We start from the raw sequence: 27600 nt of genomic DNA, 5'->3' as shown, positions 1-27600 counted from the left end.
GGGTGATGTTTCCTGAAAACATACACTGATTTCATTCTCCATCATATAATCTATTTACTCATTCACCCTCACTCACCCACATTACATCAGTACATCATTACTTATTGACAGAGGTGTGACCAAGTCAACTTTGCTCGAGTCCCAAGTCAGTCTCAAGTCTTGAGGCACAAGTCTCAAGTCAAGTCCCAAGTCTAAATGTAGAACACCAAGTCAAGTCAGAACAAAGCAAGAGTCCAGTATCAATTTAATATCTTAAAGAAAACTACTTTTCAATGCAATATGGTTTTAATAGTATAAAAACTTGGTAAGATCATCATGAGTTTGATTTCTATAATCAGTTTCAACTTCAATAAATTCAATCATTCCAAACAAATTCAGAAAACAGAATTTAAATTCAGTCGTCTGGTGGAACAAATCTCATCATTTCCAATCAAAGTCATTTACACAAACACAAGATCTTTTGTCAAGACTTTAGAAACCTTTTCAAGTCACCAAAGTACAAGTCAAGTCTCAAGTCTTCTTTTCATGCATCAAGTCAAGTCTCAAGTAACTAAAACTGTGACTTGAGTCTGACTCAAGTCCAAGCCATGTGACTTGAGTCCCCCCCTCAGGCTCATCCTGTGTGAGACTGTTATGGACTGAGTGTTCGCTCGTTTGTTTTCCTGCAGCGTGACTCTTGGGTTCAGAGGAAGGTGTTCTCGATCACCAGCATGTGAGGCTCCTCCTCCGTCTCCCCGGCTGATGGCGCCGCCGGCTGCCTGCTCTCCTCCGCCACTGAGGGAGAGCAGCACATTTTCCCGGCGCAGTCCCTCCCGCAGGCGAGGCTGCAGGCCAGCAGGGGAGGCAGGCAGGCGGCGTCTCTGTGGACGACGTGCAGGCCGGAGGAGGGGGGGAACTCCGGCTGCACGGTGCAGCAGCTCACCCCGACGCTCTGTAACACCTTGGTGACGCCCGACGTCACGTCGACACACCTGGACGCACAGCGAATGACTTTGTGTTAATAAAACTTAGATAAAGTCATAGATTTCTTCAAGCATTGCACAGTTGAGACTGATGGAGAATATTGCATATCCATGGAAACCATAAACAAATGTAAAGACACGAAGAGTTTCTTTCCAATAAAAGCCGTCCATTTGAAAAAGTGGCACCGACTATTACAAAATGACTGACGGCACACAAATAAAACAAATTATGGTTCTTTAATTGATAGTATATTATATTAGTATATTCTTATAGGTAGCTTTATAGGTATATAGGGCATAGGGTATTTATAGCTTTATAGGATTACAGGTCATCCTTAGTTGACAAAATGATATCATCTTCACCAACTGGATCCTCTATATTTTAATTATTTCCCGAATTTCCCCACGGGGATTAATAAAGTGATATTTTATCTTAAAGCTGCACTTGGCAATATTTTTATGTAAAAATACACCTGTCTTATCAGCCTAAATCCTAAAGTGGAGCTGCAGCAGAGAAGAGCATCCCATACCCCTAATTGAGATCCTGTAGATTCATCAAATAATCATCAAATAATTCTGGTGTCAAGTACGGACCCTTCACCCACAGCAAATGACGGATCCAAGCGAAACACATGTCTCCTAAACAGCAACGAGTGAGCGCTCTCTTCAGAATAAGCTGGAATCACCAACATTATATTGTTTTCCTCCCTTGTCCCTTTAGTATCCTTTGTGTAGTTTACTGACTTCGATTACATGATTTCTGGGTAGTGAAGTTTTAAATTTTCAAACAGTTACCTCTCGCTGCCATTTGGAGCCGCCAATGTGTAGCTTTGAGTGATATTGAATAATGAACTTCAGGTGAGGATTTTTTCCCCATGAAGAGGTATATAGCAGACATTCTACATTTATAATAATATAAAGGGTGTCTACTCTGCACTCCAACTTGTTAGGTAATTATAACAACAAGCATGAAAGTTTCAGTTTGGCACTCCACCTGTGTGTCTGAAACCCAGCATGGCAGTGTACGTGCACTGAGGCCACCGTGCACGAGTCTGTCAGCTGCCAGATGTGCAGGTCGTGCACCGCCTGCACCCCAGGCACACTGGCTATCCTCCGTCCCAGATCAGACACGCAGATCTGTGGAGGGACGGCCTGGAGCAGCAGCAGGCCGTACCTGTACACCTGGGGGGGAGATAAAAATGGGTAAAAAAAGATGGCAATGATCATGACAGGTTTTGATACGGTTGGCCCAAATATGAGTAGAAAAAATGACCAATCGCATTCTGTTTACATTTGAAATCCTTTGAAATCCAGAACTGCTCCCTTATCCTTTAATATAAAGTCAGACACTGAACACAACGCCTCACCTGCGGTAGCGCTGCGGCCAGAAGCACCACCACAGCCACCAGGGAGAGGACAGGATCCAGGTAAACCAGGAGGCTGCAGGGCAGAGAGCTGTGCAGGCAGTCTGGGCTGATCAGCAGCAGCACCAGGCCGGTGAGGAGAGCCAGGCTGGAGGTGAGGAGGGTCCGGGTGACAGGGAGGAGGGACGGGACGCAGCCTGGCCACTGGGCCCCTGAACCCACAGAGCCCTGCAGGTACTGATCCGACCTGAAGATGGGTGATGTTTCCGGTGCATGTTGGTTGTCTGAGAGGAAGAAAAGCAGTTAAACATGACTGTTATTATTATTTTTCACATGTGATCAGAGCTTGGAATTACATGGTCTGCTATCATCAAATAATAGTAAAAACAGTTAGGCCATAAAAAGAAGAGAGGAAATGAAAAGACGGTTTCATACACATCACATTTTGTTTCTTTATGCTCTGCCTGTCATCAACCCCAAGAATATTACATTTTATAATCAGAGCCCTCACATGAGAATTCAAAGCATATGCCCTTTTTGGTTTTCATATGTCAATAGTCTTTTTCACTTTGTACTCTAACATTCAAATGTGACAGTTTTTACTTCAGGTGCAAAAATTTCAATTCATGGTTGGGAAGTGTATTTTTTTCCCACATGTGAAAATTGTTTCACGTTTTCACCTGACAGTATGACAGTATTTATTTCACATGTGAAAACTTAATTTTATATGCAAAGAGACACTTCAACAGGTGAAAATGTCATTTTCACATGGGAAATTTCACATGTTCACATATGAAAACCAACCATGTTCTTTGAATTCACATGTGGGTTTCTGCATGTAACATTTTTAGTAAGGAAGATTCTTATAACACAAGGTGGAAAAGAAACAACAGTCCAAGCACACTAAGCTTTACTCCCTTACCTAAACGTCCCATGCAGCCGCTACCTTTGGACATCTCAGTGAAGTAATTATTTGAATAAGCGTCACACTTAAAGGCCTTCAAATCTGCGACGATGCTCTGCACCTCGCAGTCCCGGCTGCAGACTGTCTGTGCTTGGTACCCGGGGCCTGAAGAGACGCCCTGCGGAGCCGCCATATGCGAGCGGGCCCCTGATGGAGGTTTCTGGGTCTGGGCTGGAGAGTCACCGTCCGGGACGCTGGAGGTTCCCGGGTTGCAGAGGACAAGCGTCCCGTTGTGGAGCGAGCCGTCCGCAGCAGATGGGACTCGGCTGACGTCACCCATGGCGACACACCCCTGCTCAGCACGATCCTCCTCGGCCTCGACTGTGGGAGTTGAACAGAGGAATGAACAACAAACACGGGCGCTGTTTGGTATGACTCACAGCTGAATATACACTTAACAGCTACTTCAAAGTAAAAAGGTCATGTGTCAAAGTCTGTCAGAGCAATATGATGAGCTGGACAAGCACACTATATTGTTTCTGTAGAAAAACATACTATTACATAATGTCAGCATAAGTCCTGGCTGTAGCTTGCTTCCCTTTCACCTTGATAATAACAAGTAAAAGAAATTTTGATGGTGCCTTGATTCCGTAATATCACTTTAGTTTGAAAGTCGTGAAGTTGCAGGTTTTATATGATGGGAGGGGTGGAGGGGGATGTTGTTCAAACATCTGTGATGGTATTATGGGTTTGAATTTTTATGGAACGCCATGAAGTAACCACTGAAGATGCGGTGTTTTCCAGGAACTAAAAGTAATGGGATTTTGATATAAAAATACAGGAAAATAAAAATGTTGTAACGTCGTTGACATTTATTGTTAAATAGATGTACGGCATGATAAGGAGAATTAGCTAACAAGGTGAAAAAGTCATTTTCTTGCCCTGATGAAGACCTTATGGTTGAAATGCGTTTTTTAAAATTTCAAGCTTTTAGTCTCTTTCCTCATTACTGGATTTAGAGAGCCATGGACTTTGTGTATACAGCTCAAGAGTTTACTTTTTTCTCACTGGATGTTTTCAATCGCAGAGCTAGTATCTCAGTTTTCTATAGATTTGATTCCTGTTCCCAATGAGCACCAATAAACCTAAGGACTTCACCATTTTTTTCTTAATCCACAACAGCACCAAGTGTTACTTCTGTGAAAAAGTCATTTTTCCTTTAATTGTGACTTTAAGTTGGCAGACATAAAAGCAATGTCACCTTTCCTGTTCAGTCCAAGGGCGGATCCGGCCTCCCACCTCCAGACCGCTCCAGGCCCGCTGCCCGGCAGTCGACCCCAGCTCAGCCCCAGCAGCAGCAGCTTATGCAGCAGACTGACCGCTGCGACCACCATGGCCAAGAGGGGGCGCTGTATTGGGTGGGGCTGCAAGGTGTGGCTGAGGATCTCTATGCAGTAAGAGACACACAGAGAGGCCAGGAGGAGAGCTGAGATCAAAGCCCCCACAGTCTGAATCCTCACGTGGGTGTAAGACAGACCGCAGGAGAGAGCTGGAGGAGGAGGAGGAGGAGGAGGAGGAGGAGGAGAACAGTGTTTTGGGGCGACGCTGAGGGCGACTGAGGGGGGGAGTTGATTTGAATCAGCTTGTGAGGGAGCTGCATGGACAGGAGTCGGGCTAGAAGAGGCGACTGATGGTCCACAGGTGGTAGGCAGAGTCTCAATAGATGATTCTGTGGGGGTGGAAGTGACAGGAGGGGAGGAGGGAGGGCTGGAAAGAGGAGCGGATGAAGAAGAGGAGGAGGAGGAGGCAGGTGGAGGAGAGACGAAAGAGGAGAGCCGGGTTTGAGGTGATGCTCCTTCTGCTCGTGGAAGAGGAAGAGCCATGTGCATGAGGATGAAGAGCAGGTGGAATCCATCCACCATGTTGATGAGGGACTTGCAGAAGTGGCTGACGGCCACCTCACACAGCAGCAGCAGGACGGTCAGGACCAGCATGCACATGTGTAACACCCCCATACCTGCAACTGAGAGAGCAGAGACACACACACTGAAATACTGAAATTCCTACACCACCCACACACACACACACACACACACACACACACACACACACACACACACACATACACACGCCCCTGTGATAATCCACTGTAGGCTACTTACTCAGACACATCCTCAACATCCTCTGCAAAATTCCCCATTCACTCATGTTACTGATTCAAACGCACGCGCACGCACGCAGACACACACACACACACACACACACACACACACACACACACACACACACACACACACACACAGAGGGGTTACAAGTTAAATACCCGATGGCAGCCTTGGACTCTGATCTGCGCTGTGCCAAAATTAAAGTTCAATAAATTTCAGCACCCATCCTATCACTGGACGGCGCTGCACCTGTGTTTTATTATCCATTTAAAAATGTAACGGCAAGAATGTGCCGCAGCATGAAGGCTACACGAATCGCGCGCACAGAGCCCGAATGAGCGTGCACATGCAGTTTGAAGCAAAGTTTGCCCACAACAAACTTTGAAAAAAGTTACATCTGGCACTCGACATTCACAACAAACCGTTTTCTACGAGCTACATATGAGTTTTTATGTATAAAGTTTTCACATTACCCCAGAGAAGCGGTCGATCTCGGCCAGTAATCAAAGGCAACTTGACTTCTTGGAGATAGCGTCTGCGCGCCGAATCAATAAAATGTCACTCGATAAACTCACCACCATCTCCCTCTCTCTCTCTCTCTCTCTCTCTCTCTCTCTCTCTCTCTCTCTCTCTCTCTCTCTCTCTCTCTCTCTCTCTCTCTCTCTCTCTCTCTCTCTCTCTCTCTCCCTCCCTCTCTCTCTCTCTCTCTCTCTCTCTCTCCCACGCCCACCAGACTCCCCTTGTTCTCTAATCGCAGTCATGTGAGGGGGGATTCGTATCGTCCTCACTTATCCCTGTTTGCATTCCCAGTTCCCTCCGGGGGGACGAGGAGCAGAAAGACCTCCGGCCCGCCGCAGCCCACCCAGCCTTTACACTCCATCGCCTGTCCACCGACCGGAGCGACTGAAGCTAATTCGGACTAATTAAATCCCATTGTGTTGTCAAGATTATATAACCAGATCACATCAGAAGGTGATGTCCTGCTGGGATTATTAGCTTTCAAAGCATAAGGGACATATGTATTAACTCATCAAGTAGATTATGAATATTATAGATTTATCACAGGCTCCTGTCGTTATTAGCTGAATATTTTGAATGGAAACATCTATATTAGGCTACTTGACACAACAATTCAAATGTCACAGCAAAACTATGATTCTGCATCTTATGAATATAATATAAGAATAGACCAATAGTATAGTGATACCATGATACCATATTATAGGGAGGTTAAAAAACTGCCATTATAAACTCACTATTTAGCACCACAGACACACTATGAGTCCCTAACTGATATCCCATTGGTTTAAACTTTTAAATGACCCCTCCCTGCTTTCTCAGGAAATTCATCACATTAAGGAAGCAAATTGCAAAATATTACAAAAATGACTAAAATAGCTAAAGGGAGAAAGGCAGTTTTGGAAGTGCGGGATTATCCAAAAATCTGTTTTTTTCTGTCACCTCCTGGTACACGATGACATCACCACTAAAGATTTTTCATTTTCCATGAAGTAAAAGTAGAGTTTTGATATACAATAAATAAAATGTTTGTAATTTTTGTCACATAAATTGTCAAATAGGCATATGGTACGATAGAATGAGCTAAAAAGACATTTCAGTGTGACTTTAAGCCCCCAGCTAATACAAGTTTACTGGGTGAATATATCATTCTTAAATCTATATTAATATTCATACCTTACAGAAATATGGCGAGGCTGTGAATCTCCAGGCGAAGAATCTGCTCAGCTGGAAAGAGGAAAGAGGAAAGAGGAGGCACTTGAGGCATCACCCATCATAAGTCTTGGTGTCTTGATAATTGCTTTCACTTAGTTAGTTTCATTATGTACAGCAGTTTGTTGGATACTGGTGTACAAAGTTCACAGTTATAAACATGAACATTATAGGTTTGGGAATGCTCACAGTATGGTAAACTATTAGTAGGTAAACTATTGTAATTACTGGCTCTTTGAAGCTTTGCAGAAGTGACATATTTTGCAGCACATGTTGCAGGTCTTGTCTGGTGTCAATAAGCTGCGGTTCACCCTCTCTGTCTCTGATCCTATGAATCCTACGAGTGACGCTGCTGCCCCCCTCCCTGCTCCTCTGTGCCAACATGCAGGGTTTGGTGCAGTCCAGTGGACCTCGAATCAACAGGCCAGATAGGGGCTGACACCATGGATAAGTCCCTACTGTTATACCAGCATGCCAGCACATTCCTGAGGCGAGGCTAAGCCCAAGGAAAGGCCCAGCGAGGAAGCATTTGATCACTTGCCACTGTCCTCAAAGAATTTAAGAGGTCACATAGTTGGCTGAGGTGAAAACTATGGCCTTACAGTTTACACCGAAGTTTGGCTAAAGCTTTAACGTGGATTTCTAGCAGCATCGCCTGGCTGAATTACAGTATGTACACATTCCTCAAGAGGATTTCTTTAACCCTCATCCTACCAACATATTTAACATACAAGGACTACCGACTGGGGTCCCTGGGGACCCCAAGAGTAAACTACTGTAAGAAACAACCATCATAGCAAAATGTTAACTTATTTCTTCTCAAAACATTATTAGTTATGTAATTAATGTCATCTGAAAAAAAAAACAAAAAACAGATTATTGTTATTTTAGGAAAGTTACAGTTAATTAAATTATGTATTGTATTTCTGACTTTGAACATCATCTTACCTTAGGAAGAGCAGTATTTAGGGTCGTCGACAGAGCACATGAGGAAATCTGTCTGCTGCATCTGTGTCTGTTTCCTTCAAAATGACTGACAGAGTGCCCCTACCCCCCTGATAGTGTGTAATACTTTAAATTAGGACCCATGGCAAACATGAACTCAATAAATAGTTCCATCTATTAAAACTGCATAGGATTGAATTGGGTGCTTTTGACTGGGGTCCCGCAGGGCCCCAATACATTGGTATTTTTAAAAAGCACTAATTAAAACAGAAACAGAAAACAATAATATGAAGTCATTAAGAACAAATTGATTGACAATTCATGAAAAATTGGAATGATAGAATAAAGCACCTGTGAGATATGACAAAAAGTATACCTCTGGGGTCTGCGGGTACCCCAGTCGGTAGGATGAGGCTGAAGAGACCTGAACATTCACACCAAACTCAGTGCAATGTGCTGGTGAAAATTTCAATCACATCTGACAAGATCTGTCAGCTCAAGTGTGTTGGATAAAGTCTCTTTCTAATCTCTGCTCAAATTCCTTTGACTTTACTAATTCATGCTTGCAGTAAAGTATCCTGAAGCAGAGCAGAATTTTACACAGAAACACTGAATCCAGTAAAAAGCACATTTGGACACGTGGACAAGACCACTGGCGGCGCCAGGATTCATAGTGTGGGCGGGGCCTACAGAAAATCAGGTGGGCCCTCTAAGACGCTAGTTATGAGCCAAAGAAATTACACCACTACTTGCCTAAATTTGCCCCAGTTTATTACAAGCCATAGCATTACAGGCACCAAAACGAAAAAAAAAGACAGCATCTCAACCTGTTACGCTGCCCTCCTATAACCACACGCGCGCGCGCACACACTCCGCTGTCAGACACAAGAGCAGCATTAAATCATATGTAGCCCAGTGATCCCCAATAGGCGGCCCGCGGGCCAGGTCCGGCCCGCGAGAGCCAAATGTCTGGCCCGCGCCGACCCATTGGCACTTACGTGAACGCACCTGTCATAACATGTTGATTTACTGCTGTTCTTTCTGATAAAGCAACAGTTTTATCACAACATACGACCCCATAGTGTCAGAAAAAGACGTTTTGTTTTGCCCCCGCAATGATTGGGTCAATTTGTAATTTTCACCGCTGTACACCGAAACTGGCCCTGAGAGTCAGCACTTGATATAAAAATGGGCTGCGCCGCCAACATCAAGCCCGGGCGCCCCGGGCTAAATAACAAGCACATCCATTCAAATTCTCCCGGAAAAATAGAGAACGTAATTGACGTTACTTACGTCAAATGCGCGAGCATGTGCAGAAAGTGACGAAATTTTACATGTTAAGTCTCGTCATTGGGTGGCTAGGCCCACCCACAGCGCCGCGTATGGACAAGATAAAGTAGGAGAAACCTAAAAGATTAAAATAATTAAAAGATCAGCAGAATAGCATTTTACAAAGTTCCTGAAAATAGATGTAACAGAGACTGTTATAACATGACAGTGTAGCCTCTAGGGAACTGTACGTTCTCATCACAGTCATGGCAAAGGAATCAAGACCCAAGAAAGCCACAGTACCAAATTCATCACACCATGGCCAGAGTTAAGATATAGTCCAGTCTTAATGGTGTCAGGGGTTGCCGACTGGCTGCAAAGGTGAATAATTAACCAGAACAGATATGAGTGAATCTGTGAAACATATTTCTAGTTAACGCCCAAAACATTTAATACCTAAACCGCTGATGCTTGCCTTTCCTCAGCTGTTAGAATAACCCGGTCAGACAAATCACCATCTGGTCTTATCAATGACCATGTTGGTGTTTACGTTACAGTGTACTTACACTTGCTCCAGTTCCAGTTTCACTCTCAGGATGACAGAAATCCACCGGCTTTCAAAGAAATGTACCCTGAAAGTCCAAACTGTTTCTCCTTCACCTTCAACTGGAATGTGTGAGAAAAGTTGGACTCGCTCGCTTTGCAACCCTGTAAGCACCCTGAGGTGTATGTTCGTGATCACATGGACGACATTTGGAGAAAGAAAGAAAGAAAGAAAGAAAGAAAGAAAGAGCTTCAGGAGCTTCTCTGGCTGTACCATAAATTACACACACCATGGTCGATATCTTAAAAGAGACAAAACAGAAGGCAGACAAAACAGAATAGTAGGACATTAGGAAACCTTTTATTTCAACCAAAACTTTTTTTTACAAGAAACCCATAAATGCAATAAAACCAAAATCCTGTGCCGTTTCACTTGAATCGCTCTAAATTTTCAAGAAACAACACCAGTGCTTTTATCATTCAGCAATGTCCTCACCGCCTTAAAAACAGACTCCCCATGTTGGACACATCGAAACAGAGAGCATCCAGAGGGCAGACTGAACAGAAAAGTCTGCACAAACTACACCGAACAAACTACACTCACTGTATGGCAGGTTTGTATGAGTGAACAGGCATTTGGCAACAGACAGGGCTTCATAACCTTGGAATAACAGACACAGTTTACCTCTGCAGTATGAATGTTTTGTGTAAACTATTGTTTACAAAAACACTGATTGCAATATTGCACAATGTCCTTGTTAACCAATGATTTCAGTGACTCGCATTAAACTTTGCTCTAGACGCACTGCCAGTTATTTCAGGCGGAACCACACACACACACACAAGAAAAAAAAAAACTTCAAAAACTGAAATCAAGCTATAGAGAGAGAGAAGCTGAGAAAAGCTGACGGAGGAATGAAGGTCACTTTTAATTAGATTTTCAGTGGTGCTTATATCCCGGGACTGAGCCTCGGGTGGAGGTTTGGATGCATGGGGGTGAAAATGAAACACTTGCATAGATCGGGAAGGAGCGGGACGGGTTAGGGGGGAAATATTTGTGCAATTTCAAGGAATTTTAACAGGAATCTATAATGATCAGCGGTTCGATCACAAGCTCACACAGACATTTTCAAACTTTATGGATACAAGGAAAGAGTCTTAGACAGTGTTTCGGGAAATCCCACCCTCTTATTGGTCTCATCAATTCAGCAAGAAGACTGCATGCATCTACTGGAAAAAGAGAAACGATGGCAACGGCTGCTCTAGTTTAAAAAAAAAAGAAAAAGACCCCAAGATATATTAGGGGCCTCTGATACGTCAGGCCCTTCTTTAAGTGTTGGATTCTTATTAAAATCACACCATGATATCTTCTGACTCTCCCCACACCCTCCCAGTCCCCCACCCCCCTCCCTGTATTGTCGGAGCAGGGGAGGAGTGGATTAGCGCGGTCTGGAATTCCTTCAGAGGAGAATTACAGTAATACATACAGAATAAAGCTCCCGCCCTGTACTCTACCCCCTGCCTCCGCTCCCGCTCCCGCTCCCGCCCCGCCCCGCCCCGCCCCGCACCCTCGCTTCAGGAGAGCTGAACCCCCTCACCTTTCCCCAGCACATATCATATCATTTGGTCAACGGATCGGTTTTCAGTCCGGCTCATGAGAGGGTCAAGCCTCTGCCTGCCTAGAGACCGATAGGCCTGAACAGTTCATCTCGGCTTGACATTACATAGATGTGATGGGAAATAAAAAAACTGGCAGGTCAAGTTCAACTTCTAATACAATACAATGCAAACAAAAAAATATGCCTGGACATTAAAGCTCCCTCTCTCCACACAGAGCTCAGTGGCAGGCTTTGGTTTTGGGTCCCTGTGAGAAGTGTGAAGCCGCTCCTCAATTTCAAAAACTGCAACCTAGCCACATCCCCTACCTAAGATCTAACTACAGCAAAACATGATTGTCATTTTGCACCGACAGCGACTCTCTTCAGTCATACTTCTTCATCCTTCATCAGTACTTTTATCGCACCAGTGGAGCAGTGACTCCATTGTGTATAACATTGCTCTGTTATCAAATTAAATATTCTCATAGTGGTTGCAGAAATTACAGTAGATAATAAAGCCTGAAAATTAGTTGCCAGCTATATCCGAGATAAAACTCCCAACCAAACTTGATTTGAACACATGAAATCGTTTCCATTTTCCCATGCAAAATGTGCAACGATCAGACATTTCAAAGGCGGAATTCCCAAATTCCGAGTAATTTCAGTGAAACATTCAGTCACATCATTAGTCATTACATGCATTTATTTGAGAGGAACAAATTTTTGCCATACATATCTTTGTGATTACCAGCACATTTCGATTAAGTTAACAAATTATTAAAAATTTCTAAAAATTAAAGCATTACAAACAGTGGGGGCAGCACAGCAATGTTGATTTCAGCTCAAAACAAACTGTTGGCGGATATGAGAACGCAGAGCAGGAGTGTCCCATTCAAAAAAATAATAATAAAAAAAAAATCTGCTTCATGAACATTTCTGAGCAAGGCAAACCAGCATTCTTCACATACATAAATGAAATGACTTTTCATTTGGAGTTTTAATGCCTTGCTACAGAAACGTCCTGGACAGCAGTTTGATTTGAACGGCGCCCTCTGTCTGCGTCGTGTTGTAACAGCGGGGCGACGGGCCTTGACGGTGTTGTTGGGGATGCTGCTGTACAGACCGTGTTGTCCTTTAGATGAGATATTGCTTTCCATTGAGTAGATTCTCCATTGGCTGTTCACATCTACTGCAGGAAAACACCAAACCCCCCCCTGCGCCCTCTTGTGGTCGCAGCGTAACCTTGCAGAATAGTGTTAAAAATCACAACAGGGGTTTTGATGCGAACCATCACATATGCTGCCCTTCCTGAACAAAACGTTCATTGTGTTTGTTTTCATAACTGCAACCCCCCACTATTGCCATAGTCATCCATTCAATCATTTATTTACCCCTCCGCCCCAACACTGTTATCTTATTTCCAAATCCCTCTCCCCAAAAAACAAAAAAAAACAACAAAAAAAAAAAACTCTCAACTAAATATTTGCTCTAGTTTGAATCTGAAATATACATCAAAAAGGGGGTAAATCTTTAAAAGCAAACCCCGATGGAAAAGAAAGGATAAAACAAAGGGGGGGTGAAGGGAGAAAAATAAATCACACAAAGAGAAGGCTCATATAGCTATAAAATAAATACAAAATAACTGATTTCTCAAAGCAGCAAAACGGAAACAAAGATGAGATTGAACCTAAAACTGTTGAATTGAAGGCAACATTAATCATGAGTTGGAGCGGTGAAGTGGCACATAGTACCAGTGGAAGACTGAAAAAAAAAAAAAAACGAGGGATGGGAGGAGGGAAAGAGCGAGAGAGGGGGGAAAATACAAAAAGAGACAGAACTGCTTTTCTTTACACTCTTGGAAGAGTTTCACACATTGACCGGTTGGACAAAACAACTGTAAAAGTAAGCCTACGATAAAAGTGTCTGGAATCGGAGAAGAGAGAGAGAGAGAAAAAAGAAAGAGGACTCCTGCTGTAATGAACGGCATAAACTCAACCAAGGCAGACATCTTGTTCCTCCCCCCTCAACATTCACAGAAGTAGTTTTTTTGTTCCCCCCCTACAGAAAGTGTCAGTTGGGAGTAAATTACCGACACCGTGACTCTCAAAGCAAACCCAGAGATGTTTCGGTACAGAGACAGAGCAGTTTGGCAGGCGAGAGAGAGAGAGAGAGAGAGAGAGAGAGAGAGAGAGAGAGAGAGAGAGAGAGAGAGAGAGAGAGAGAGAGAGAGAGAGAGAGAGAGAGAGAGAGAGAGAGAGAGAGAGAGAGAGAGAGAGAGAGAGAGAGAGAGAGAGAGAGAGAGAGAGAGAGAGAGAGAGAGAGAAGAAAGTTTCCGGCTTCTCCGCATCAGATCTGAGGAGACTGACTGGAGGGGATTGCTGATTCCTGAGGGGCCAAAGTGAATGGAGGAGGAGGAGGTGGAGAGAACAGAGAAGAGGGGAGGTCACTTTGGCAAAGGTCCCTTACAGAGTTTTTGTTTTGGGGATGTGAAGGGGGGGGGGGAGGTGGGGTTAAGGGAGGGGGCACAGACATAAAACATTAACACTTATACAGACACATTAACAAACACCTTCAGCTTCCTTGGATATAAAAGCCTTTGTCGGTGACCTACTTGAACCTCTAAAAAAGGAAGCGTCCCGCACATTCAAAGCCAGTCGGTCCGCTCAGCAGGGTCCGTGACTGTCACTTGTGTCTTTGAGTGTGCCGTCGACTCCACTTTTCTCTCAGGAGTGACAGTTAAGTTGTATGTCTGTGTGTGTGTGTGTGTGTGTGTGTATGTGTGTGTAATGGAAAAAAAACCTTAGTTCCTACTAATCCCCTCCCCCTTCAACTACAGTGTAAATGTCAACAATCTACACAAACACGTACTGTAGAGCAAGCGAGGGCGTGAGAAAGGTTTGTGTTTTCTGTGTCTTTGGTTAGTGTTATATCCCCTCCTCCCCCCCCCCCCCCCCCACCCCTCTGTCTTCTTTCCGCCTCGCAGGTACCTGCTTTGAGTGTAAAGTTTCCTGACTGACAGAATGTAGTGATAGTAGGGCGATTATATTTCTCTTTTTTTCTCTTTCTCTTACTGGATGTGCGTGTGTTTTGTGTGTGTTTTTCAGTAGTTGATGTAGTGTGGATGTAGTGAATTCCTTATACGTCGTGACCAAGCTTGAGTAGTTTATTGTCCTTTTCCGTTTTTTTGTCTTTTTTTTTTTTTCCATAGATTTGCTTGTATTTTTTTATGTATAGAAGCTTAGATGGGAAACACCGGGTCTTCAGTCCTCGATAGGAAGGTTGTGTTGGCGGTAGATTCATAGGAACGATGAAAACATTGTAGGGCAACCAGTCATGTAGAAGAGCCAGACGGACTATCTGAGCGCTCCGATTCTCCTGTCCTCGCAGTCCCTGTTGAAAAGGAAGAGAGGACGTGAATTAGTCATAAATACAGTAGAGAACAAATCCAATTTTGGTGATTTTCATGTTTTAACTTTAATTAAAAGAATTACATGCTTCTTTATGGGTTCAGAAAATTCTCCGACCTCTTGGGATCACGAAACCCTTTAAAAACTCTTTGAATAAACTGAAAAATGCTAAAAACAAGGCTGTTTTTCTTAGTTCTTGAAACAATGACATTTTGGAAATACCAGGTTTTCACACAACAGCAGTGTTGTGTTACATGTTATGTTTACATTTGTACAATGCCATTGTGCATAAACTAGTTGTTTAATGTCTATGATGAACTATGTCTGCTTGATATTCTACTGTATGTGCAGACGGAGGGATGGCATTTACCTCCCGACTTCACGGCGCGTCTCTCCCAGTCTCCAAACTGGCGTCTAGCAGCAGCTCCTCCAGGTCTTGTCCGCAGCTCACACTCACTACACAAGTTACACATAACACACACACAGCGTCAAATCAGCTTTTCACATTCAAAACCAACTGCACATGTGATTTTGTGTATGTTTGAATCCTCTAAAAACAGTGGTAAAGATGTGCGATCCCTCCCCCCCGCCGACTCACCGTGTTCCATCACACAGCTGCCGGGTTTGGGACTCTCGGCGTCCAGAAGATGGAGGGAGAACTCGGGCTTCAGGCCGTTGGGCAGAGCCGAACCCACCACCTCCCCCTCCACGCCGCCCGGACCCTCGGCTAAACACTCGCCCTCGTCCGCAGAGCTCTCGTCGGGCGATTCCTCTGCCTGGAAGGGGGAGGTAGGACTCACTTCCGAGGCGGGGGCGGATGTCTCAGGGTCGGGACTCTTCGAGGCTTCCCCTGCTAGAGGACTTGGGTCCTGTGCTTCTCCTTGGGTCAGAGGAAGTGCCTGTTGATCGATCTGGACAGTGAGGACAGGTTTCGCTAATTCCTGTTGATCTGGCTCCGTTTGTTGCGGTTCTCTGGCTAACTTTGGTGTTGGTTCTTCTTCTTGGCTTTGCTGGCCGTCCCCGTTCTCCGTTACACTCACTGTGGGTCTTTGATTCTCTGACAGGCTTGCTGGTTCCCCCTGCAGCTCTTGTTGTGTAAGTGCCTCTGTCTGCTCCTTTGTTTGGTTCAGTGACTCGGTCTGGGGCTCCTCCGATGCAGAAGCGAGCTCATTCTGTAGCTGTGCAAGTACAGATGCCAACGGCTGCTGCTGCGTTGTGTTTATCTGTGCCGTTTGTACTGCTGGGATACTAGTCTGGGTCTGACTCAGCTCCTGCTCCTCTGACTCTTTACACTCTTCTTCTGTGCTATCTGACAGAGGAGACATCACCTGTGTCTCCTCTTTTAGACCCTGATTCTCCTCCTGCTTTCCTTCCTTCTTTCCTGTGGCAAATTGCTGTTCTACAGCAGTAGGCTCTAGTTGGGTGCCTTTAGTACTCTCTGGTACTTCCTCAGTGAGCTGGGGTGTTTGTAGTGGATCGCTGGCTGCTACCACCTGCACCGTTAAGGAATGGGAAGGCAGGGCTGGTGCTAGTAGACTCGGGTCTGTCACTTCTGGTTGTAGGGCGCTAGCTGTTATGTCCTCTGTGGGTTGACTTGGTTCAGTAGACTGTGGTTCTAGTGTGTGGATCTGTGTACTATCTAGTGCAGGCTCTGTATGGGGCAAAGTTGTGTGCGAGGGCTGTGAGGGCGCTACAGGACTCTGCTCTGCTGGTTTACAGTTTGTTGACAGAGCAGATGAACTCTCCTTCACTTCCTCCTTTATCAGTTGTGTTTGTGTGGGTGTCTGAGGTTGGGGGGGGTCTGCTAGGCTTTGGGTCCCCTCATTGCCAGACTGGGATGTGGGCAGCAACTGGGCTTGCTGTGTTTTGGGTGTGCTTGCCTCTACAGGCTTCTTTGTGGCCTCCTTGGCCAAGTCCTGGTTGGGTGCTGCCGCAGGTGCACCTGTCTGCCCCTTGTCCCTCTGGAGCTGGAGTTGTAGCTGCTGCTGGTCGGGGGGGCTCTCCACCCGAGTTACCATGAAGATCTTATGGCCCCTCCCCGGACTGGAGACAGATATACAGCGTCCCGGGGAAGGAGGGGTGCCGGGTGGGACAGGGGATTCAGTGACAGTGATTCCTGAAATGACACTTGGCCCGCTAGCAGGTGAGGCGGATGGGGACGGGGGCTTCTGTGAGGCACTGAGGGGGGGCTGTGCGACCCCGGTCTGGGCTAGGGGAGCAGTCTGGTTTGAACACGGGGAGAGGTTAGCTGCGGAAGGGGCTTTAGAGAGCACCACCTCTTCCTCCTCATCCTCAGTGTCTGAGTCGGACTCCAGGATCAGTGGAGGAACCCCCGTCTCAGGACTCGCTCCTGACTGGCTGCTCGTCTGTTCTTCACTGCCTCTTGTTCCTCCTTGCTCCTCACCGTCTTTCCCCTCTGTCTCCCCCTGCTCCTCTGATGCTGCTGCTTCCTCCTCCTCCCTCGTTCCATCCTCTGTGGCAATTTCGGCCATGGAAGCCGACTGCCTCATCTTCTGCTCCGTTTCCTCCTTCTCTTTAGCCAGGATGAAGTTCCTCTTGCAGCCATTCTGGATCTCAGCCAGCAGGGCACGCTGGGTCTCAATGAAGCTCTTCACCTGAGAGACAAGAGAATAAGTCTAAAACAGTGACCTGAACCACAAGACTATCAGAGGAAACACAACTAAATCAAAGCAATTCCTATAATCTCTTTTCGGTCAGTACCTTTCTCCAGTCTGCTGTTTTTTTCTTACAGTTTCACCTTTCTCTACACAGACAATTTTCTTTACCCCCTTCTCCTCTATCCCCTTCCCCAGCCCTTGTCCTCGCTCTCACAGTTTCTTTCTTGGGTTCCCGGTCCAGGTCGAGGCGCAGCAGAGAGGTGTTGACTTTTAGGGCGAGGGACAGAGCCATCAGCCCGCCTGTCTTGATCTCATTCTCTCTGAGGTCGAGACGCAGCAGCCTGGGGCTCTCAGCAATGAATTCAGCCACAGCCACAGCTCCTGAAGCACAGATGGGAGAGAGAAGCAGGAGTCAAGGATTTGCAAACAAAAATCCTACACAAACACTAAAGCAGACACACACAGACAGTTGGTCCCACCTTCACAGGACAGCTTGGTGGAGGCCAGACCCAGCCTGAGTACAGAGCGGTTGGCAATCAGGCCGTCCTTCAGCTTGTGAACCCCTTCATTCCCCACTGAGTTATGGCCCAGGTTCAGAGTCTCCAGACTCTGGGTGCATGGCTGAGGGAGAAACAACGACAGAGAATGAAAAGCTGTGAGAAGGTGAATAGATTATTTATTTGTGTGTTTAATATCTGTTTGAAAATCGAGTGCTTTTATTAGCAGTGGGGGAGTGTAAAAGTTGATAATAGTCATAATATCACACTGTTTTAGAATCAGATAAAATTAGCTAGTGTGACTTTTTACAGCTGGTATTTGTCTGAGGCAGCTCAAGTAAGCTTGGGTAATGGAGTGTTCAACTGAAAATACATTGATGGTAATTGTACAAAGGTCCCACATTACAATCTTATTGCATTGTTATCCGGCTATATAAGTACACACTGTGGAGATCTCCAGGGTTATGAAACAGCAGGCGGGACAATCATGGGATATACCACATCAGTGTGAAGGGAGTCTTCAGGTCATTTTTGTGTGTTCTGCACCCAAGCTCCAGTGATGGGAACACTATCAGACATATTTCTTGGAAGACCTCAGTGTCAAGATTCACAAAACGCCTAAAGCAGTATTTTTTTTTTAATTCCAAAAATAATTTAACGGAAAACAATCATGTATTTCCAAAAACAAGTGGATTGCCACAAGTTATAGTATGTGAGGTTAAGGTTATTCTATTATTCTGAGGTTATTCTCAGATTTAATATTTTCAGTGCTATTACTCAATCTTCCTAATCTCCTATCACTTCGCTCTTACCCCTGACACTTTATGCTACATCTGTTTCCTCCTAAGAAATTTAATTAGCTTACCTTGCAGCTCAACGTACTAGAAACTTATTTTCACCTGCCTGAATTATCTATCACTGCGACAATGATTTGTTGCTGGTACAAATAACATTTGCTTGGATACAGTTTCCTGCATCAGAGACACATTAGAGGAACTTTGGAATTCTACTGGAATCAATACAGACATGTGGATGGACCGAAGCAGTAAATCATATTACTAGTAAAAAGACAAATTCAATTACAACTGTATGACCCTTTAACATTCACAATTTAAAAAATCAAATCTTAACATCCACTGCTCCCCATTAAATTATAATTATTTTGTTTGTGATAGAGTTTTCTAAGAACAGGATTAAAATGAAATGTGTGGGTAAATTCTGCTAAATAGCTTTTCAAACATCAGCAATCAGGAAAAATTCTCTCATTTTCTATTTCCCCAACTTCCCCTTGGGGATCTTTATAATCTTATCTTCTAAAACAGTTTTGATGAATTGAGATAATTTGATCCAGAGTTACAAACATGCTGCAGTCGCCCCATGACTCTTGTTCATTTCTGTTACTGCTATGTTTTGCTAATGTTTATAAAGGCAATCACCACAGAACTTGTTTGTTATACTATTCACAGGCCAAAGAACCATTTGAATATTAAAATGGACAGGAGTATTATTCAAGTGAAGCCCTGTAGTCAGTTATATCTCTCAGTATGTCTTCCTCTGACTAGGACTGTTATGACTCAGCACTGTCATTGTCTAATTGTAGATACTGAGGAAGAAAAACCGTGAACTCAGCTCCACCGACGACAGCAGGGAGTGTGATGATAATGCCCATCACTCTACAGCAGGAATAAGACCAGTGAATGCAGCTAAGCATTATCTACAGTGGGCTCCTCTGCTGTGGTTGATAGAGTGAAGTCAAGCCAAGACGGACAGAGGCACTAAGACATTTACTGGGCCTGAGCTCACATCTATTCACAGAGCAAGATGTGACTGAACAAAATGTCAGGTGTATTAGTGAGGTGCTACATGGGAACGTCCAATCACATCATAGGAGCCCTTCACACCATACATTAATATGCATCTCCTTCAGTTATGGATTATCCAAATTTAATTTACATCTAAACTAGTCACAGAGAATCAGATTGTACTTATCCTGGTGATATGCAAATATGAATCACCCATATAACAACTTTGTAGTTGATGCAAAATATTTAATCTCATTTGTCCAAACAGGATATCCCAGGCAGTAAGGAGGTTGAAACGCTGCATGTGCTTATGTTATTTCAAAGCTTGTCTTCCCCTATTAGCATCATCATAGACAACAGCTAATCCTCAGTATCCCAATGCTTTTACTGGCATGCAAACCGGCAACTACATGTGTATCGGAGATTGCTTGTGCGGCTGGATTACTATCTGTCTTTAATGCATTTTAGGTGCATTTAAACCTACATTTTTCCATCCATAAAGAGACATGTGTAGGAGACACAGAGCTACAGTATAATGTGTATAAGCAAGCCAAACTGCCAATAAAAGACTGCCAAATATTAGCAGATATGAGAACACCAAGGGACATATAGAGAACAGCAGAGTGTGTTGTTCTATTCTGATTACTTCTGTGAAACAGTAATGAGGAGAAAATTGAATTCTTGCTGCTTGGGTAGTCTCACACACACACACACACACACACACACACACACACACACACAGCAAACGGTTTCCTCTTAAACCTCCGATAACAACAAAAGTATCTCTAACTGTGTGCACAGTGGTAGTCTTGTCCCACAGTGTGTGTCTGTACCAGTGCAGCAGCGAGGTAGCCCATGCCGTTGTGTGTGAGCTGGTTGTTCCACAGCACCAAGGTGACCAGGCCTTTCCTCTGTTCTTTCAGTCCCTCACACACGTAGGCTAGACCTGCACAGAGAGAGAGACACACACCGACAGAGAGGGGGAGAGAAAGAGAGAGAGAGCATGCAATTAACTTCAAGTGTCAAAATTTTGAAGCTACACCTTTCTACCTGTGCACCAGGCATTTCAACAAACACACCTCACCCATGTGTGCTATGGGATACAAAACAGAAATGGAACCAGTCCAAAATTTATGGCCTACAGTGGTAATTCAGCAAGGCATTTATCATAATTTTGCCGAACACTTGCACTGACACTATTGCAGTCAAAATTACGGTTTGGTAGCCAGAAAGAGCTTCTTGGTGTGTGTGCATCTTGCAGCTGTCAGTCAAGTGTAGATGAAACAATATGTAGCAGTGGAAAGCATAGCAAATTTTTTTTTCCATGCATTAGAATTATTATGAGCAAGTTGGCAGATATTAGATTATTAGCTTTGCAGACTTATTGATAAGGATATTTGAGTATTTGGCAACGTAAAAATGTAAAACTCAAACGAAGGGCAGTATATTCAATAGTCACAATTATATCACTAAGTCAAAACAAAAAAACAAGCCATGATGTAATACTGTTATCCACTTTGATCAGTATAGTTTCTAATCTGATATAGTAATAGAGGTCTAAACTTAAAATGAAGCCAAGTTATCAAACATAGCAAGAGAGGGACAGAGATTAATACCTAACTCTTTCACAATAACTAGCTTGTCCTGTTCTAATAATAGTGATACTCTGAACAGATGAGGCACATGTGTTTTGCACACTGCCTTTTTCTCTGTGTTCCTCTGTACACATGGTTCCTCCGTCCAGGAGCTTTGTTACATAGGATAGTTGGTAATGCACGTATCCGGAGGCACATTCTGTAATATATGTTGTAAGGGCATACTTTCCTTTATTGCACTAGTCTGCAAGCCACAACACTTTATGTACACATACACGGCCCTCTCAGTGGTAATTCAATACACATTTGCACATGATGTGCATTGTTCACATTCTGTTTCATTGCTTTATTGTTTTATTATTCTTTTACTGTTTTTATTGCTTATTTGTTATATTGCTTTATATGTATGTGCTGCTTATACTCCACTTGAGTTTTTTCTCTATTGACTTCTATTACTTTTGCTGTTGCAATGACCTCAGGGATCAATAAAGTGTCATCACATCTGAGTTTGTGAGAAGACATTGAGGTGCGCGCAGGGTTAACAAATCTTCTTTATAGAACAATTCTCCCTTGAGGAAGCATGCAACATTATAAAAAGATTTAGTGCCGTGTACTGGCGTTCCATCAATCCTGCTTACCAGAGTCTAGGATGTGGTTGTTGCGCAGGTCCAAGATCTGGATGTTGTAGTTGAACTTGAGCAAGTTGCCAAGTTGGGCCGAGTCCTGCAGGCCGTTCAGCTTGTTGTCTGCCAGGTACAATTCCCGCAGGTTCATATTCATCTTCAGAGCCGTGGCTGGACAGAGAAAAAAGAAGATAAGGAAGACGAGGGAAGAGAGGGAGATGGGGGAGGAAGAGGAGTGGGAATGAGGAGAAGAGGTTAGGGGAAAAAAATAAAGGAAGTCAGGGACAGAGAAACAGAGTCAGGGATTCAAATTGTATATTCAGTCAGATAGAACACTTAATTGAAGCCTGGCTTTGAAAGAGAGAACCCTCCTCTTTCCCCTTGTACGCATCTTGCTGTCCCTCCCGTCATCCCCCTGGCACTCCGCCCGTCTTACCCAGTAACATGAGAGGTCGGCCAGACAGGCCAGCGTTCTCCAGGTGGAGGACTGCCAGGCTGCCGCTGATCCGGAGGGCCCGCGCCACAAATGGGGCCGAGTGGTCCAGCAGAGGGGTGTTACGGGCATCAAGATACTGCAGAGAGCTTGTCTGAGGGGAGACACAGATACGCAAATGATTAGAAACAACCACAGAGACACAAACAATTTTATATGCATACACACAAGCGCACACATGGAAATTAGAAATGTACATGTCACAGAGAAAGGTGGAATACATCAGCATCTATAAAACTGTAATAGTGTGTGAAATAATGTCCTCATAACCACGATGAGAACAATCACATGTGATTCTTAAAAGTGTAATAGGAACAGAAAATACAGGTGGAGTAACGACAGAGATAAGTTTATCTCTCATGCAAGCACGCACTGAATGAAAACACATCTTGCAGTAATATCCTCAAAACATCTGGCTCACACACACACACACACACACACACACACACACACACACACACACACACACACACACACACACACACACACACACACACACACACACACCACGTTCCACCTCTGCACCCTCTATCCTCTAGCTGGATGCCTCTGCTCTCCATCCTAATCCAGGACCTCCCATTACCTGTAATCTGAGCTGCTGTGGTAAACTGAGGACTCGCGTCACAATGCCAGCTAAGAGCATTATCAGACCTGATACATAAAACATACACCATTATCCTCAAATGCGCAGATGTGAATGATGAAGATGATGACGTGTTTGTGCACAGCCTTCATGCAGACCGGCCAGAGGCAGTGAAATATGGGCCTTCGTCTGCTTAATCCAAGGCTTCACCTCAGGGATTCAAAGATAGGTGGTTGCCAAAGCATTTGTGCATAAAAAATCTATTGGGCTTTGCTGAAATGAGCTCCAGTCTTTTATTGACAAGCTCAGACACAAACAGTCTGCAAGCTGGAGGGTGTGAGTGGTGTCTCCAGGCAGTTCTTCTGAAATATACAAGCCTCATCACTCATCAGACACTCATCAACGCGTGTAACCAGGGGAAATGCCTTTTGGGCATAACACTGATCCGACGACAAATCAGACAGATATCACACAGTCACAGGTGAGATTACAGTGGGGCTGTGGTGATCCTGAAATTTTTTAATGATGACTACCGTCTCACAAATAATTGCGATTAATGATTTAATTGTCTTTTTTCCCCCAAGGAGAGTGAGTAATGAAATGAGCACATGAAATAACAAATAAATAGGTCCCAATATTAAAAATAAATAATGTGCTGATCGGCGAAGTCGTATGTGGCTTTGCAGTGTGATCCATGTTGCTCACTGTGCTACACTGCAATGATAATGTCAGACCAAGGGAGGAGAGTGTCTGTAGACTTCAGAGCGTTTGTGCGCACACACTAGAATGAGCGGACTTTGAATCGCCTTCAGTCAAGCGAAGACACCAACAGGCTGCACAGCGCTACAGCTGATGTCAGCATCCACAGCAATCTAATAACATAATGTACAAAGGAAATACAACATCATGCTGTAAAATAAAAATCATAAAAATAACAACCAAACTAGTGTCTACATTTCTATTCCTGAAATATGACAATATATATACACTGGGGGAAAATGGAGGCGTAGCCATTATTTGATTGTATAACATATTACAGGCACATCGCCAAAAGCACTTGAATTAACAAAACACCAAAAAGAACTAAGCAGTTAAATGATAAACAGCAACAAAGTGTAAGGTATATAAAAACATGACATATTTCTTCTATCATATAGAATTTACTGCAAGGAATTCTTGGAATGTGTTTTTACGTGTGCACTCATCTCGCATTTCCTCCTATACCTTACAGTATTATACAGTATTAAATTATAGGAAATATCCAAGATGGATGAGATTTGCTTAATGTCCAACATGGATATGTATATAATAAGCCCAGTCAATTAAATCCTTCGTGGAAAGAAAGATTTAATCTCGCAGGATTTCTCTGAAGCGGTTCCTTGGCATGGTTTGTCTGGAAGAAGTCTGTTTAAAGTTTTCTGACCAGTAGCTGTTGATATCCATGTTTTTACAGCATATATTTCACAGAAATACAGAAGCACAATGAACGCTTTCAGTTCTTCCACAGACATCCCATGTTTTGTGTCCAGGAACTCTGTGCGCCTCATCACACTATTACTTTGAAGGTATGTGAGTAATCATACGTGTGAAATTAGTTTCCATGGGGTTTATCTCCACATCCAGTTAACCTCTCCACACCTGCCTGCACGGAGATTTGGGCTATTTCACAGGCAGCAAGATCCAAATCAAAGTAATGACCTAGGGGGCGACGGGATATAAAATTTGACCAATGCGCGAACACATTTGCTGTTATTTGAAAGTTGACGTCAATGGTCATACAAAATAATTGCAGTTGGCTCCTATAATCGTGATTATTGGAGTATTCATTTATTGCAGCAGCCCGAGATTATAGTCTTTGGGTGATATTTGAATACATTTGTCTGACAACCCATTTTGAATTCTTTTGTTTTTTTAAGATTATATTTTTAGGCCTTTATCAGACAGATAATAGTGAAGAGAGACAAAAAAGGTTGGAGGAGAGAGGGGGATGGCATGCGACAAAGGTCCTGCTCCAGATTCAAACCCAGGTTATTGTGGTTTTTGCGCCTTAGACCACTGATCCACCAGGACGCCCCCCATTTTGAATTCTGAACGGTGAGGACTGACTTCAAAGAACACGGTAAAAGGGCAAAAGCGTGACTTTGGAATAGCAAGCTAGGCAGGACAGACCCTTATGTCAGAGTGCTGACAGAACGGTGTGGGTGCACCGACCCGGGCTCAGCCAGTATCAGACAGCACCCACAGAAAATCGGGAGCTCCTCTGCCTTCCCCCTGGGCACAAAGCTGACATTAAGAAGTAGGTTTTAGGAGGAGAGGACTTGACAGGGCCTCAAGTCAAAAGCTTTTGAGACCGATGACTTTAATACCTAATGCCATTTTTTTGGCCTGCACACATGCATACCAAAGCATTTTGACATCATAAAACGACTAAAAGCCTAAAGACAGAATGTGTGATACTGCACAGTTTGGGCTTGAGGATGAAGAGCTGTTTCATATTTTCTCCATCTCTCTCTCTGAGGGAGGACAACAAACACACACAGTCCAGTGTGGTCCATGGCCCCTTCTTCCATTTTACATTTGGGTGAACAGCCATCATCCTTCTCATCCCATCTCGTTCCACCCACTTCATTCACCCCGTCCCATTCCTATCCCACCTGCATTTCTCTGCAGACACTACTATGCCTTTGTGTGTGTGTGTGTGTGTGTGTGTGTGTGTGGGGGGGGGGGGCATGATCTCTCACCTTCCTCATCATGTGAGCTGCGGCCTGCCATCCTCGGGTGCCGATGTGCTTATTGAAGGAGATGTTGAGGTGTGTGGCCGACTCGTAGTATTCGATCATGTCAAACAGAGCTGATGCACCCTGAGAGGCAGAGAGAGAGACAGAAGCCAAAGAGAAGAAGAGGAGAGACGTATTGAACATGATGTAATTTCAGGTTCAAATGTAACAGTTGGAAGAAAAAAAATCCTACTGTTTATGACAAAGTACATTGGTGTTCTGCAAACTGTTATGAAACCTGAAGATAGAAGGATGTTAAGAGATACAGCCTTGGCAGTGTTGAGAGCAGCTGCGGTTGCCCCGGTAACGGCCCCTCAGGGTAGGTGAGACCTGCTGGGACGTTTCCATGAGGGCCTAGGGGTGGGGATGCAGAGACTAGAGCTGCAAGGAGAAGTTCTCTTGTCTACTGTCAATGGTTGCAAATATTCAGCAAGATATGAAATAGTGCACATGTACAAATGAATAGTTTTAAGAGTTCTTTGCTTCTAGACATAATACTCTCTGATGAACTCCATTCATTACAAGCTGAAAAATATTTTTGAAACATATGGCCTAAGTGAAGTTATGGTAATGAGGGTTCCTAAATGGTAGGGCCTGACTGAATAGACAGATTAAATCTCAATGGGGGGAATCTTCCTTCCTCTAATCAATCATTGACACGCTGGTTATGTAATGAAATTAAAAGCTGTTGATGACGCCGCATCAAAAATGATGGCTGCTGATTTAGCTTCTCTCTGTATTTTTCCATTAGCCTCCCTTATTTCATCACAATATGCCTATCGCTCATGAACAAAAATTTGCATATTATAATAGCCAAAATGAGCTATTGGCTCATTAGTGCTCATGTGGATTCTGTGTCCCTCCCTACCTGTGACTCAGCATTATCTAAAAGCAAGGGCAAACAACAACAAAATAATCAGCCAATGATGGATTGCCCCTGCGCAGCCAGTTGCAGTATGTGACTAGCAGATTAAAATGGAGTATGAGAGCATCTGAGTGCATCTTCCACTGAGGCTGATGAGGAGTGACGACAGGGAGACGAAATCAGGCAGGCTGCTGCACGGCTCTGCCACACAGTCTCACAACCTCTTCCCCTCCGTGTGTGTGTCTGTGTATATTGGGAGACATTAGTGTGTATACGCGAGTGTGTGTTTATCTACAGGGTGGGGGAGATGAGTCACATCCAGACCAATAAAAGCCAGTCTGTTAGCACTCCCCAACGCCTGCTCCTCCCCATGCCCCTTAAACTACCATTCACAGAGCGTTTCCACTCCTTTTGTCTCCCCACATCAGTCCTAACACAGCACCACTGCTGCAGACACAGAACTCAGCCAAATCAAGCCATCCCTATTTCCCACACCTATTACAACCACCAACCCATCTTCTGACCCCAGATTCCATTTATCTTGTATCCCAGCTTGCTCCACTCTCAGCTTGACTAGCCCCACTTTCTCAGTGTTTTCCTCTCCTCCATCACCACTTCTCATTTTGACCCAGCCCGGGGCGAGACGCTCGTCTCAGACCGGGATGCTGCGCTGCGGTGACTCAGTGACTGACTCACTCAACCACTTCATTGACATTTCCAGGGCAGTGTTCCATGTGGGGACAACAGTGTGTATGTGACCATGCGCTCGCTCCGTTTGTATTATGCTAAGCTTGGGTGTGAGTGTGTGTCTGGGCTGCATGTGCATTATCTAATACAAATATGTGTTTCAAAAGGTAGC

General features: G+C 44.3%; 2 protein-coding genes across 2 annotated transcripts in view; both read right to left on the bottom strand.

The window, feature by feature from the left end:
• Positions 1–682: 682 nt before the first annotated feature.
• On the bottom strand, positions 683–5245 carry LOC139933728 (uncharacterized). Its single transcript, XM_071927918.2, has 7 exons — positions 4930–5245; positions 4492–4791; positions 3249–3611; positions 2330–2610; positions 1957–2144; positions 888–971; positions 683–806 (listed from the first exon to the last, which is right to left on the bottom strand). The coding sequence occupies exons 1-7, from the start codon at positions 5243–5245 to the stop codon at positions 683–685; spliced, it is 1656 nt and encodes a 551-aa protein (XP_071784019.1).
• Positions 5246–13770: 8525 nt separating this feature from the next.
• ppp1r37 (protein phosphatase 1, regulatory subunit 37) overlaps positions 13771–27600 on the bottom strand; it is a 41974-nt gene continuing 28144 nt past the window's right edge. Inside the window, exons 5-13 of the mRNA XM_071927932.2 lie at positions 25841–25960; positions 22460–22610; positions 22039–22194; positions 20639–20751; positions 17986–18127; positions 17721–17887; positions 15487–17503; positions 15259–15344; positions 13771–14871 (exon numbers count right to left, since the gene is read on the bottom strand). Of these exons, the coding sequence (XP_071784033.2) occupies positions 15268–15344; positions 15487–17503; positions 17721–17887; positions 17986–18127; positions 20639–20751; positions 22039–22194; positions 22460–22610; positions 25841–25960 (2943 nt within the window). The 3' untranslated portion in view covers positions 13771–14871; positions 15259–15267. The remainder of the gene's footprint in view (positions 14872–15258; positions 15345–15486; positions 17504–17720; positions 17888–17985; positions 18128–20638; positions 20752–22038; positions 22195–22459; positions 22611–25840; positions 25961–27600) is intronic.

Source organism: Centroberyx gerrardi, chromosome 6 (assembly GCF_048128805.1).
Source record: "Centroberyx gerrardi isolate f3 chromosome 6, fCenGer3.hap1.cur.20231027, whole genome shotgun sequence".
NCBI classification, from domain to species: Eukaryota; Metazoa; Chordata; class Actinopteri; order Beryciformes; family Berycidae; genus Centroberyx; species Centroberyx gerrardi.
This window is presented reverse-complemented; position numbering and strand designations above follow the sequence as displayed.

Bases quoted from the DNA above. Each gene is read 5' to 3' on its own strand.
- LOC139933728 (XM_071927918.2), bottom strand. From the start codon at position 5,245: ATGGGGGTGTTACACATGTGCATGCTGGTCCTGACCGTCCTGCTGCTG. The intron at 4,792-4,929 runs GTGGACCATCAG...CTCCTCCTCCTC, and splicing joins TGAGACTCTGCCTACCACCT to CTCCTCCTCCAGCTCTCTCC. The intron at 807-887 runs CTCCTCCGGCCT...CTGCGGGAGGGA, and splicing joins GTGCAGCCGGAGTTCCCCCC to CTGCGCCGGGAAAATGTGCT.